This window comes from Phascolarctos cinereus, unplaced genomic scaffold (genome assembly GCF_003287225.1).
Source record: "Phascolarctos cinereus isolate Bilbo 61053 unplaced genomic scaffold, phaCin_HiC Scaffold_9;HRSCAF=440, whole genome shotgun sequence".
Taxonomy (NCBI): domain Eukaryota; kingdom Metazoa; phylum Chordata; class Mammalia; order Diprotodontia; family Phascolarctidae; genus Phascolarctos; species Phascolarctos cinereus.
This window is the reverse complement of record NW_027556402.1, coordinates 262,723,659-262,737,738: the sequence shown is the minus strand read 5'-3', so window position 1 is coordinate 262,737,738 and position 14,080 is coordinate 262,723,659. Positions and strand designations below refer to the sequence as shown.

The window sequence follows — 14,080 nt, the reverse complement described above, 5'->3', positions numbered from 1 at the left end:
AGTCACCTGCAGGGGCCCAGGATGGGGCAGCCAGGCTGTGGGAAGGGGCTGAGCACCTTCATCAAGATGGATTCCAGATCCTTGGCTGGGGGTCCCTACCTGGCCAAGATCCTGAAACATGCCTTGGAGCCAGGCCCAGGGTGCCGTGTATACCACAGCAAGCTCACCTCCACCCATGCTACCACTGTGGGCTGCTGGTCAAAGGGGTCTGAAGCAATGGCCCCTTGCCCCTGACTTTCCCTTAAGAGGTTAACCACCTCATCTTCCCATTACAGAGGCCAAGGTCTCTGGCTCAGGCTCCCTCCTCTCCTGCTCCCCAATAACCCCACCCACAATCCACACAGGGTCTGCTGCCCAGCTGAATGTCTCCTTCTACCCACACCTGGTGTCAGTCAGCCCAGTGAAGTCTCCTTGCCCAGCCTCTCCTCACCCATGAGAGTTCTGAGGCAGCTAGGGCTGGTCCATCCATCCATCCATCCATCCATCCATCCGTCCATCCATCCATCCATCCATCCATCCATCCATCCATCCGTCCGTCGTCGTCTGTCCGTCCATCCATCCCATCCATCCATCCCATTCATTTATCCATTCATTCAGCAAGTGTACCAAGTGCTGCCCATGTCTCAGGCAGCAGTGCTGGGGGTGAGAGACACAAATGAACAGAAATGAACCAGTCCCTGCCCTCCTGGAGTTCACATCGCACCATGCCTGTGCCCCTTGAGTCAGCTCTGGAGTACCTGGACTTTGCTGGGTTTTGCTCAAAGCAGAGCAGAGGACAAACCTGTCTTGAGTGTGTTTCATCAGATGGGCCCCTCCACCACACACACGAGAGCACACTCACCCACACTGTCTGCACATTGCTTAGCTCTGGGCCCCTGTTCAGTCTGAGCTCCTGAGGGAAGCTGCTGGGCATATTCTGTTTCCCAATCCCTAAACACGTCTGCCATGTTAAATTGTGAGCTCCTTGAGGAAAGGGACTGTCTTTTGCCTCTTTGTGTATCCCCAGCATTTAGCAGAGTGCCTGGCATGTAGTGGACACCTAATAAATGTTTGTTGGTTTGCATTGATTAATCCCACATGGGCCTCTGGTTCAGTGGTGCAGTGATGTTGATGCTGGGCAGGGAAGCTGCTCTCTCCCAAGTGGGAAGCTTTCCTACAAAATCCACCTCGTGCCTCCTCCTGGGACGTGGTAAATGGTAATACGTGTTATTGATCTGCCCTCTCTAGCTGGGGGCATGTTAGCAGAGACATGGCAGCTGGATGGAGGACAAAGGCTATCAGCAAATCTCCAACTGCTCCTACCTTCTGAAACCCCAAATAGAGCAGGCAGACAGGACAAGGCCAGCAGCAGCAGCTGGGCCAGGCCTCATTGGCGAAAAGGTTAAGGAGCCACTCCCAAGACAAGTCCTGACTGCTTACTGGGTGCAGTTACCCAGAGCTCCTCATTCCCTCCAGTAGCATCTCCCCGCTCCCCAAAGCAAGAGTGCTAACCTGCTGACTGGGTGTTAGTCCCCTTGGAAGCAAGGGTAGACCTGCAGTGGCCCACATGTAGGACACCTTTTCCCCAAACCTGGTCGGCGTCAAACCTGGGTTTGTAATCGGAGATGTTTTTAAGGATATACCCACATTACTCAGTCTCTATTGGGACCGGAGCCTCCTTGGAGAGTCAGGCTAGCTAGGAAAGGAATGGAACCTGGGCAGAGCCAGTGCTGGGCACGAGGAAGTTACTCTGAGGTTCAGACTCCCAGGCTGAGCCTCCTGTTGATGGAGTCTTCTCTGACACTTCTTGGAAACACCCGGCACTTTTCTCTGATTGGGCCTGATGTCTGGGATCTCCCTTGCCTACAGGCCCAGGTCAAGAGGCCACTTCTGAGAGCCTGCCAAGTGCTGAGGCCCAAATCCAGGCTATTCTGATGCTTTATTTCAGAGCATTTTGGAAGCTTCTGAGCATTTCAAGTGTGTGCCCTGCCCTGGGCTCAGCTCTGACCCTTGGGGTGACTCAGCTGGTCCTAACAGACTCTCTCTTTTTCTTTACAGGCTAGACCAGTCAATAGGAAAGCCTTCTCTTTTCATCTCAGTCTCAGGTAAAGTTCTTCTGTACCTTCCACTCACCTCCAGCAGACTGGAGACCATAGGTCCAGTTGAGCCATAGATGTGGCCGCAACCTTAGGGGGTGTTCTAGTATGGGGAGCAACCTCTCAAATGCTGCTATGCTCCTCATTACTGTACTAATGAAGTCCTGTTAAATTGGGGCAGGAAGTGAAAAGGGAGGCCTGTAAAGGAGGACTCCTATTTAAGTAAAACCAAACTCAAGATTTAAATAAAGGATGAATTAGAGGGGAAGGGATAATCATTTTACAAAAGAAAGGTTTCATTATGGAGTTCCTTTAAATCAGAGGTTCTTAATCTGTGGTCAGTGAATTTGGTTGTTTTTGTTTTTGTTTTATTTTGTTTTTAACATGTTGTAACTATTTCATTTTATACAATAAGTTAAAAACACCCTTCTGAGAAGGGGTCCATGGGCTTCACCAGGCTGCCAAAGAAGATCAAGGACACACACACACACACACACACACACACACAAAAGATTAAGGACCCTAATTTTAGGTAGTAAGGCCCTAATATCTTTGAAATGAGATCTAGTTACTAAATTTTTATTTAGTCCTGGTTTTTTAGTAATGCAATGTGAAGTCTGGGCATAGAGGAAATTGTAGGGAAGTAAATGTGGTTGATAGAGATGCTTACAAAGAAAATAGACCATGAATCATGGAGCAACGGTGGATGACTTTCATGGAGAAACAGAAGATGACTTTAAAATGGCAACATTGTTTCTCTGAGTCACATTGTATATGTCAGGGGTTTATAAGAGGAGCAAGAACTCATTGATTTTAATGACTAGTGTACCAGAGCTGAGCGCTCTGCCTGAGGCTTTTGGAGAATCTCAGAGAACATCTGACTGACCCCATTGCTCTACACCTCGGGAAACTGAGATCCATAGAGGGCAAAGTTGCCCGAAGGCTGTAGGAGAGCCAGGCCTAGACCCCCTTATCGTCCCCAGGGGGCATCAGTTCGATGCCAAACTGTGCTTAGATGTGCCTGTGTTGTTCACCCGGATCATCATGTCTCTCTCTTTCTCCAGAGAAGAATAAAGACCGAGGGAATAACACGATTGGAGCCCGGCTGAACAGGGTGGAAGACAAGGTAGGAGCCAAGACTCAGCGTCTCCTGTTGTCTCAGTTTGTTTTTCGTGGCCAGGTGCCAAGTGCTGCTCTGCAGAGGCAGGGAGGACCCTGTGTCTCAGATTGAGGCCCGAGGGGGAATCGAGGTTTCCCATCTTGTTGTTGTGGCTGTTTTCCCCAGCGCGGTGAGAGAGAAGACACCCCCGCGTGTCTCGAGGTCCCGCCTGGGATGATTCTGTATAGTATAAATGATGCGTCTTGGCGGTCTGCTTGCTTCCCGCATCCTAGCTGAGGGGCCGTGTGCCTGGTGTGCCCCTCTCCATTAGTGCCCCCAGCTTTCCTTTGGACCCTCCCCCATGGTATCTCACTCCCTCTCCTAGGGCAAGGGAAGCCTGGGACAGGAGCTCACCTGCTTTTTATTTGTGACCAGGGAAACCTTTCCTTGCAAGTGACAGGCAGCCAGAGGTCACAGCACCACTATCCCTGGTTCATGGCAAGGCGCTAGTTGGTAGAGGCAGTGGGCGTTTCTGCTGGAGCCATCTTTGTAGCATGTTAGTACAGTCTAGGGCCATGGCTGAATTTTCCAGGGACAGTTACAAGGGAAAATTTCTCGGATTCAAACTATGATCTATCCTGCTTGACCTGGTTGTCGTCTGTAGTGGGACAGTGTCTATCTGTGTGTAAAAGGCAGGGCAGGTGTGTGTGTGTGTGTGTGTGTATGTGTGTGTGTGTGTGTGTGTGTGTATGTTTTGGCCAGTGGCTGACAGCCCAGAGGGCAGAGGTCTGCTGTCCACAAACCATGGGGCTGGCCACAATGACTCTGAGGACTCAGTGCCACCCTTGGATCTAGAATGACTGAGAACCGTGGAATCTTGTTTTCTCTGACTCCAGACTCTTAGGGTAGACACTGCCCTACCCAAGACAAGTTGGGTCCTCTTTACCTCATTATGGGGCCCAGGCTGACCCTTGAGCAGGTAGGGCTAGCCTCCTGGGGAGGGGTGCCAGGGTGGGCTTCAGCACCATCCTTGGAGTATGGTCTGAGGTGGGGAGGCCCAGGGCTTTTTTTAGGGTTGCATGAGAAGAAGAAAAGTCAGCACACACTCACACACATGCATACAAACATTTTTGTCCAAGGCAAAACAGGTTAATGGGAATACCAGGGACATCCTTGAAGGGAAGAGCAGAGGCAGTCATAGAAGAGCTAAGATGGCCATTGGACAGAAGAGGAGGCCTAGATGGGAGAAGGATGAGGCTACTCATTCATTTCAGTGATTGCGTGGTTGGGTTGGGTTGTGCTAAATACATGTAGAGGATCCTTGAAGCTAACCCCTAACCCCACCCTCAGGCACCTGAGCATTGATTAGGTATCTAATCCTTATAGCAGTGGATGCAAGGACATCACCTCAGGAACATAGGGAGCTCTGCTTTGATGTGTGTCTGCAGCCTGGTCCTGGGCTTGGTGTTGCACTGTCCTGGGGGCATGTGATTACTTCATTAGTGACGTACAAAAGGATATATGCCTCAGCCTGCAACCTGAGTCCAGAAGCTCTCCATCCAGAGGTGCGTAGTGTGTTTCGTGAGAGGTCCTCCAGATTTGTGATTGGTCATTATGTCGTTCAGAGTTCCCAAGTTTTTCAAAGTTGTTTGTCTTCACAATATCATTTTTATTGTATAAATTGTCCCCTGGTTCCGCTCGCTTCACTCTGCATCAGTTCTACAAATCTTCCCAGGCTTCTCTGAAACCATCCCTTCATCATTTCTTATAGCACAATAGTGTTCCATCACATTCATCTATCATAACTTGTTCAGTCATTCCCCAGTTGATGGACATCTTCTCAGTTTCTTTGTCACCACAAAAAGAGCTATTATAAATATTTTTGTACATATGAATCCATCACCTGTTTCTTTGATCTCTTTGGGAATTTATATTTAGTAATGGTATCACTGGGTCAAAGGGTATGCACAGTTTAATAGTTTGGGGGCATAGTTCCAAATTGCTTTCCAGAATGGCTAGACCAGTTCACAGCTCCACCAATGATGTATTAGTGTGTCTATTTCCCCATATCCTCTAGCATGTCATTTTCTTTCTTTCTTTCTTTCTTTTTGGTCAACTTTGTCTAATGGTGTGAGGTAGTACCTTGATTTGTTTTCATTTGCATTTCTCTAATAGTGATTTCAAACATTTTTTAATATAGCTATTGATAGCTTAGATTTCTTCCTCTGAAAATTACCTACTCATATTCTTTGATCATTTATCAGTTGGGCAATGGCTCTTATTCTTATAAATTCAAATCAGTTCCCTATACAGGTAATGAGACCTTTATCAGAGAAACTTGCTACAAAGATATTTTCCCCCAAAATTTCTAATTTTAGAAACGTTGATTTTATTTGTACAAAAAGTTTTAAATTTTATATAATGAAAATTGTCCGTTTTATACCATGAGCCTCTCTGTCTCTTTAGTCATGAACTCTCCCTTCATTCATAGATCTAGAGGTAATTTCTTCCATGCTCCCCTAATTGTTTATGATATGACTCTTGATGTGTGAGTCACATCCCCCTTTGGAGCTTATCCTGATTGATGGTGTGAAATATTGGTCTGTACCTAGTTTCTGCCAGTCTGCTTCCCAGTATGGGAAAACTGGTTTTTGTGAAATAGTGAGTTCTTGCCCCATAACTGGAACCTTCAGGTTTATCTCATGCTACTCTATTGTATTCATTTGCTTCTGTATATTGCGTACCTAATCTATTGATCAACCTCCCCATTTCTTACCCAGTACTGTTGTATTTTGACACCTATTACTTGGTAGTATAGTTGGAGATCTGGTACTGCTAGGACCTCTTCCTTCCAACTTTTTAAAACTAATTTCCTTCATATTCTCAGTCATCTAGATGAATTTTGTTGCTATTTTTTCTAGCTCTATAAAGCAATTCTTTGGTAGTTTGATTGGTATGTCACTGAACAAGTAAAATAATTCAGGTAGCGTTGTAATTTCTATTATGTTGTCTTGGCCCACTGATAAATAATTATTATTTCTCCAATTGTTTAGATCTGTCTTTATTTGTATAAAGTGTTTTGTAATTGTGTTTACATAGTTCCTACATATGTCTTGACAGGTAAACCTACCTCCAAATCTTTTATATTTTCTGTAGTTATTCTAAATGGAATTTCTCTATCTCTTCCTGCTATATTTTGTTGATACTATATAGAAATACAGATGACTAGTGTCAGTTTATTTTATATTCTTCAACTTTGTTGAAGTTGTTAATTGTTTGAATTAGTTTTATTTCACTAGAATTTTCTAAATAAACCATCATATCACCTGCAAGAAGTGATAATTTTGTTTCCTCTTTCTCTATGCATATTCCTTCAATTTCCTTTTCTTGTCTTATTGCTATAGCTGGCATTTTAGTACTATATATAATAGTAATGTTAGTAATGGACATCTTTGCTTTATCCCCAGTCTTACTAGAATGGTTTCAAGTTTATCATCATTACGGATTATTGATGGTTCTTGTTTTTAGATAGACACTATATCATTTTAAGGAAAACCTCATTTATTCCTATGCTTTCTGATGTTTTTTTTTTATCAGAAATGGGTATTGTATCTTGTCAAAAGCATTTTCTGCATATATAGGTAGAAAAACATTTTTATACTTTTTGTTACTAATATGATCAATGACATTTACAGTTTTCTCAATATCAAAAAATACCTGCATTACTGGTCATTTTGCCATTCTTAGTAAAATGAATCCAGCCTGGTCATAGTGTATTCTTTGTGATACATTGCTATAGTGTCTTTTCTAATATTTTATCTAAATTTTTTTCTTCAGTACTCATTAAGGACATTGGTCGTTAGTTATCTTTTTCTATTTTACTTTCCCTGGTTTAGGTATCAAGGCCATATTTGTGTCATAGAAGAAATTTGGTAGCATCCCTTTTCCCCCTAACTTTTTAAAACAGCTTATCTAGAATTATTGTATATGTTGTATTATGTAGTTCTGTTCTTTAAATGTTTGAAACAATTTACTTGTATCATTACATCTGGTCCTGGGAATTTATCTTTTTTAATACTAATAATTGCTTTTCCCTTTCTTAAAAAAAAAACTAAATTAGCTAATGGCTACCTTTTTTTTTCAAAAATCTAATTTTATTAATTCATTGGTTTTTTTCTTTGAATTTTGTTAATCTATCCTTTTATTTTTAGGCTTTCTATTTTGATGTTTATTTGGAGCTTTTTAATTTGTTAGATTTCTAGGCTTTTTTTTAGTTGTAAACCCAGTTTATTAATCTGCTCTTTCTTTTATTGATGATAATGACTAGAGATACAAATTTTTCCCTAAGTAACATTTTGGTTACATCCCAACAAATTTGCTGTATTGTCTCAGTGTTGTCATTATATTTAATGAAGTTGTTTCTGATTTGTTCTTTGACCCACACATTCTTCAGAATTAGGTTACTTTGTTTTACACTTAATTTTTAATCTTTGCCAGAAAGGTCTTTATTGAGTGTAATTTTATTGCATTTTGGTTGGCAAAAGATACATATTATTTTTCTGCATCTATTTATAAGGTTTTTATGCCCTAGTACAATTTTTTGTGAAGGTGTCATGCACAGAAAAGACATAGGTGTACTCTTTTCTATTCCCATTCAGTATTCTACAGTTTTATCGATCTAACTTTTCTAAAACTCTATTAAGGTTTTTTGGTTTCATTTTTTTAAAAGTGTTGGATAGGTTTATCTAAGTCTAAGAGGAATAAATTGAGGTTCTCCTCCATTATATTACTATTTCTTCCTGTAACTCATTTAGATTTTCTGTAAGAATTTAGATGTTATACCATTTGGTACATATATGTTTAATATTGATATTTATTTAGTATCTATGCTACCTTTCAGCAAAACATAGTTTCTTTGTTTATCTCATTTAATTAGGTCTATTTTTGCTATTGCTTTGTCTGGGATCATGATTGCTACTCTTGCCCTTTTTTTTTTTTAACTGAAGTGTGGTAGATTCTGGGCTAGCCTCTTATTTTTTCTCTGTTTATATCTTTGTTTCGAGTGTATTTCTAATCCATTCTGTTATCTTCTTCCATTTTATGGGTGAGATCAACCCATTCACAGTAATGATTGTTAATTGTTTATTTCTCTTTACTGTAGTCTCTTATACTTTCCCTTCTCTTTGTTTCTTGCCATAGATAGATAGATAGATAGATAGATAGACAGACAGATAGATAGATAGATCTAGGAATCATCAGCATAGGAAGTCTGGTTAAACCCATGAGTGCTACCCTCTTTGAAGTCAGAGGTTGTTTCTCTTTGTCATTTTCACACCTCCAGCAATGGGTACAGCTCCTTGTGTAGTAGGCATTTGATATTAATAAATAATAATAGCTAGCATGTATGCATTGCTTTCAAGTTTGCAAAGTGCTTTCCATGTTTTCATTTCATAATAATTATTTTTATAATAAACATTTACTTAAATGAATTGAATCTAGTCAAACCAACCAAAGTTATATAAATTGAGAGGATTCTGAGTTAATAGAAATGTTCCATTCCAACCTGGGGAAGACCACGGGGAATAAAGGGAGGAAAGTGAGAAGGGAGGACAAACAAGGGCTCAGACAAGGCTGAGAATGAGTCAGGGGCCAGGCTCAGGAGCAGGCTGGCAGACTTGGTGGTCTGGAGGGAGCAGGGAGTCAGAAGCCCCATGTGCAGTCAGGATGGCCCACCTAAAGTTCCCCAAATTGATGCAACTCCAGCCTCAGGTAGGAAGTCTCTTCCACATTTCCTGCTAGGGTAGAAGTTTGTCCAGGTGGGATGCTGGGCTCTCAAAGGTACTTTCCAGATCAAACATTCTATGAATGAGATTTTTCTTATCCATCTGTCCCCGGCAGGAATTGGACAACCTACTGTCACTGAAACTCTTTGGCAGTGGGATCACCTAATGGCCACAATCCAGGGGAACCATAAAGAGCCATTAGTTCAAGGAAGGAGCACCTCATATGTGTTTGGAAGACCTGACTTTGTTTCTTGTTTTCCTGGGGCAACCCCTTGTATCTTCTTGGGGAGCCTCCAAACGGGGCCTCCACTGTACTCATGGATGTCCAGCATTCTTTCTTAATCTCTGTCTGGTCTTTCACCCATTTCTTCATATCAATTAAGTCAGCTCCTTATAGACAGTATTAGTGAGTCACAGAGAAGACCCAAGGAGTTGTCCTTTTTTTGAAGTTTTTGCCTGCAATTCTCTTTTTAAAAAAAATTTATTCATTTATTTATTTTTAGTTTTCAACGTTCACTTTTATAAGATTTTGGATTCTAAATTTTCTCCCCCTCCCTACCCTCCCACCTCCCCAAGACTGTGCAATCTGATATAGGCTATAAATATACAATCATATTAAACATATTTCCACATTAGTTAGTTGTAAAGAAGAATTAGAAACAAAGAGAAAAACCATGAGAAAGAAAAAAAAGAGAGAGCAAATAGTATGCTTCCATCTGCATTCAGATTCCATAGTTCTTTCTCTGGATGTGAACAGCAATTTCCATTGTGAGTCTTTTGGGATTGTCTTAGATCCTTGCATTGCTGAGAAGAGCTAAGTCTATCAAAGTCAGTCATCGTACAACATGGCGGTTACTGTGTACAATGTCTTCCTGGTTCTGCTCACTTCACTCAGCATCAGTTCATAGAAGTCTTTCCAGGTTTTTCTGAAGTCTTCCTGCTCATCATTTCTAATGGAACAACAGTATTCCATGACATTCCTATACCACAACTTCTTTAGCCATTCCCCAATTGATGGGCACCCCCACAATTTCCAATTCTTGGCCACCACAAAAAAAGCTGATATAAATATTTTTGTACACATGGGTGCTTTTCCCATTTTTATGACTCTTTGGGATACAGTCCTAGAAGTGCTATTGCTGCATCAAAGGGTATGCACAGTTTTATAGCCCTTTGGGCATAGTTCCAAGTTGCTCTGCAGAATTGTTGGATCAACTCACAACTCCACCAACAATGCATTGGTATTCAATTTTCTCACATCTCCAACGTTTATCATTTTCCTGTTTTGTCATATTAGCCAATAAGATATGTGTGAAGTGGTACCTCAGAGTTGTTTTAATTTACGTTTTTCTAATCAATAGTGATTTAGATTTTTTTTTCATATAACTATAGCTTTGATTTCTCCATCTGAAAACTGCCTGTTCATATTCTTTTCCCATTTATCAGTTGGGGAATGACTTGTGTTCTTATAAATTTGACTCAGTTCTCTACATATTTTAGAAATGAGGACTTTATCAGAGATACTGGCTGTAAAAATTGTTTCCCAGCTTTCTGCTTCAATGGGTTTGTTCTAGAACATACTTCAAAGCTAATGTCATGAACCAGCCAGAGGGACTTAGGGCTGGCTAGTCTTCATTCATTGATTCATTGATTCATTCATTCAGTAAAGATGTTGTAAGGGGGCCTTGCCTTTAGGAGTCTAGCCCACCTATCAGCCCTAGGTCTCCCAGGACCCAGTAGGGTGGAGCCCTTCCAGTGAGGCCCCAGATCTTCACAAATAGAGGAATATTTCAGGGACCATGTTCATAGTGGCCCGGTGGGCAGGCCTGGGCAGGCAGGGCCAAGATGACTCCTCTCTGGAGTGAGCAAGCTTTTAAGTTCCTTGTAGGAGGGAGCTGGGCTGGGGAGTGGGGCAGGCAGGACCTTGTCAAGCCTCTGTAGACTCGGCTCACTCTGTGCCTGAGAGGTGACCTTTCTCATGGTCACAGAAGGCTTTATGTCACCCAAGCAGCTCATCCCCTCTGCTTAAAGAAAGCTGCTCTATAGAGCCCCAGACTAAAAATAGCAAGTCTTATTTGGCCAGTGGCTGCTCTGTGGCTTGGTTTCTGTGGCAAGACCACGGCTGTAGGGATGCAGATTCTGCAGCAGCTGGTGCTGACAGAGGGCTCTGGCTGCTGAGCTCTGACCTCTTCACTGTGCACCCTTGGTCCTTCCAGGCCTTTTGTGTCTCAGATGCCCACCAAGGGAAGGGACAGAGACTGGCTGACCTCTGGGGTCAGAGGACCATAGAGTTGGGCCTGGAAGGGACCTTAGAGGCCATTAAGGCTAAACTCTCATTTTCCAGAGGAGGTAGCCAAAGGAGCCCAGAGAGGTTGACTGACTATCCTGGGGTCACACAGCTAGTCAGGGGCATAAATGGGATGTGAAGCCCAGTGGTTGAACTCGCAAAGAGACTTCTTAGCTTTCCATTGCACTGCCTCACTCACCTGCCTCAGTGGCACAGAACAAGTCTTCTTCCTCTCCTCCCTTCCCTGGCAGTGCCAGCCAATGCCAAGTGAAGCTTACACTGCCCTGAGAGACAAAGCTTTCTGTGCGCACTTTGCAACCCTTCCCCAGCCTGTGGCCCCCTCTCACACAGAGCCTGGGAAAGCTTTCCCAGGCCGCCATCCTGGGATGCCAGAGGCAGAGGTGGTCCAGACAGAGGACCAGCATTATCTCTGAAGCCATCAGGGCTGGAGACAGCTCCAGCATGAGCCCTGCTGACTCTGGGGAAAAAGCTGGGCCCCAGAAATCACAGGACTCTCCAGGGCACTCAGCTAACTCCCAGCACTCCTAGCTCTGGCCTTAATCCCAGGCCTCCTCACATCTAGATGGGGGAAGCTAGGTCTCCCTCCCTTGTGGCAGATCTCGGAGCGGAAGGTGGAGGATGGGGGCAGGGAGTGGGGCCCTCTGCCCTGCCCCATATTTAAGTAAATTCTGCAGATGCCATATGAACTTTATAAGGAAGTACAGCCTCCCAAGACCAAGAGGGTCAGGGTTATGGAGGCTAGGCCAGCCCCTTCATTTTAGAGAGGAGGAAACTGAGGCCCACAGATAAAACCGTTTATTATTTAGTCATTTTCAGTCATGTTTGAATCTTTGTGACCCTTTTTGGGGTTTTATTGGCAAAGATACTGGAGTGGTTTGCCATTTCCTTCTCTAGCTCATTTTACAGATGAGGAAACTAAGGCAAACAGGGTTAAATGATTTGCCCAGAGTCACACAGCTAGGAAGTGTCTCAAGGCAGATTTGAACTCAGGTCCTCCTGACTCCAGGATGGCTGCTCTTTCTACTGCACCCTCTAGCTACCCCACAGATCGGGTAGCATAGAGGCAAGCCAGGATTTGAACACTGGTCCTTGGACTCCAAATTCAGTGCTCACTTTATTACCCCAGCTACATCCAGAGTGGATGCTGGTCTGTAGAGCACAAGTATCCCTCACAGTGCAAAGGAATTTCCCACCAGCTTTTTTGAGCAGGGCAGAGAACAGAGTGAAAGCATTAGGAGCCATTGACCAGTAAAAGCCCCTCAGAAGTATAGAATGTGGGATCATGGAATTGGAAAAGGCCTTGGTAGCCATCTGCCCCACCTCTCCCCCATTATAGAGATGAAGAAACTGAGGTCCAAAGAGGTGAATTACTTGCCAAGGTCACACAAGGAGTAAATGGCACAACCAGAGTTGACCTGATATCCTTCTTCTGTTCCATGCTGCCCTGACCAGCAGAGTAAGGAGTTGGGTGACCCTACGATCCTGCTGTGTTTAAATAAAGTGTGAATCCCTCCCCATGCCCTTCCTCCCTCCAACCTTCCCTTTTCCCACCAGCTCAGCCTACTTTGGGGATATAAGCATGGGAATTCTGTTTACAATGTCAGCACAGACTTTAAAATTTAAAAGGCAACTAGGTGCCAAAAAAAGGAAATGAGCTTTCCCAGTTCTATAATCAAGTCCATAGTCTCCAAGGGCCCCTGGAGCCAGTGCTGAGCTCCAGGGGGGAGCGTGGGGTGGGAGGGAAGAGCCTTGAGTGGGCATCCCCCAGGAGATCAGGAAAGCCACCGACAATGGGGCAGGTTCCTCAAAGAACCAGCTGAAGGGATGCTTTGTGGGATCCCAATCCCTGCAGGAAATGGGCAAAGTGGGGCTTCACAGAGCAAGAGGGTGCCAGGGCAGGTGTCCTGGCTTCCTCCACACTGAGGCACACACCCTTTCCTGCTGGCTGGCTTGACTTCTGAGGCATGAAAAACCTGTTTTCCATGGAATGCTTTCTCCCCCAATGTGGCCCAGGCTTCCGTCTCCTCCCTCTCCCCCCTGCCGCATCATGGAAACTCAGAGATTAGCTGGGAAATGGCCCTGTTGTGCCCACTCAGCACAAATGGGGCCGGCGCCAGGCCCAGCCAGTGCAACAGAGCCAGTGCCTCTTCCTGCCCTACTCTGCCTTTGTCTTATTGAAAACCTGGTGTGGCTGTAGGGGCTCTGGGGAAGAGGCAAATGCTACCTCGTCCTCCTCCCGACAGCTCTCCTAATCCCAGGACACCTCAGGATCCTGCCTTGGGCTGGTCAGTTCTGCCTCTACTTCCACCCTTCAGTTCTGGGGATGTAGCAGTCAGTTTTCTTTGTCTTCTCACGAAAAGCCAGCAATAGCACTTGCATGTGCACTAGTACACACACACACACACACACACACACACACACGCACACACACACACACACACTCTCTCTCTCTCATTCACTCACTCACACGCACAGAGAGTCTCAAAGAATCTGCTCAGAGGGCTAGCCAAAGACATCTATCTGCTCCAACACAGATTCTCCACACCACAGCCCATTGGTAGCCATCCAGCCTGGGGCAGAATGGAGGGGTGAAGGAAAGAGAGCCCACCATCCCCTCTGCACAGGCATCCCCTCTCACACTGGGGATCTCTCATTGAGAGGAAGACTTTCCTACCATTCAGCCTTCAGCTACCCCTTTGGGGTCCCCTCCCCAGCTCCCTGTTCTACCCTCTGGGGCCAAGCAGAGCAAGGCCGATTCCTCCCTCGTGAGCCACAGCCTTGAATGTCTTTGGGCACTCACACACCAACCGAACTC

At 44.5% G+C, this 14,080-nt stretch overlaps 1 protein-coding gene across 3 annotated transcripts in view; it reads left to right on the top strand.

Moving 5' to 3' along the window:
• KCNQ1 (potassium voltage-gated channel subfamily Q member 1) overlaps positions 1-14,080 on the top strand; it is a 352,441-nt gene that overhangs the window by 242,876 nt on the left and 95,485 nt on the right. For all 3 annotated transcript variants that reach the window (XM_078148943.1, XM_020970730.2, XM_020970731.2), the window contains exons 14-15: positions 2,038-2,084; positions 3,140-3,201. In XM_078148943.1, the coding sequence (XP_078005069.1) occupies positions 2,038-2,084; positions 3,140-3,201 (109 nt within the window). The remainder of the gene's footprint in view (positions 1-2,037; positions 2,085-3,139; positions 3,202-14,080) is intronic.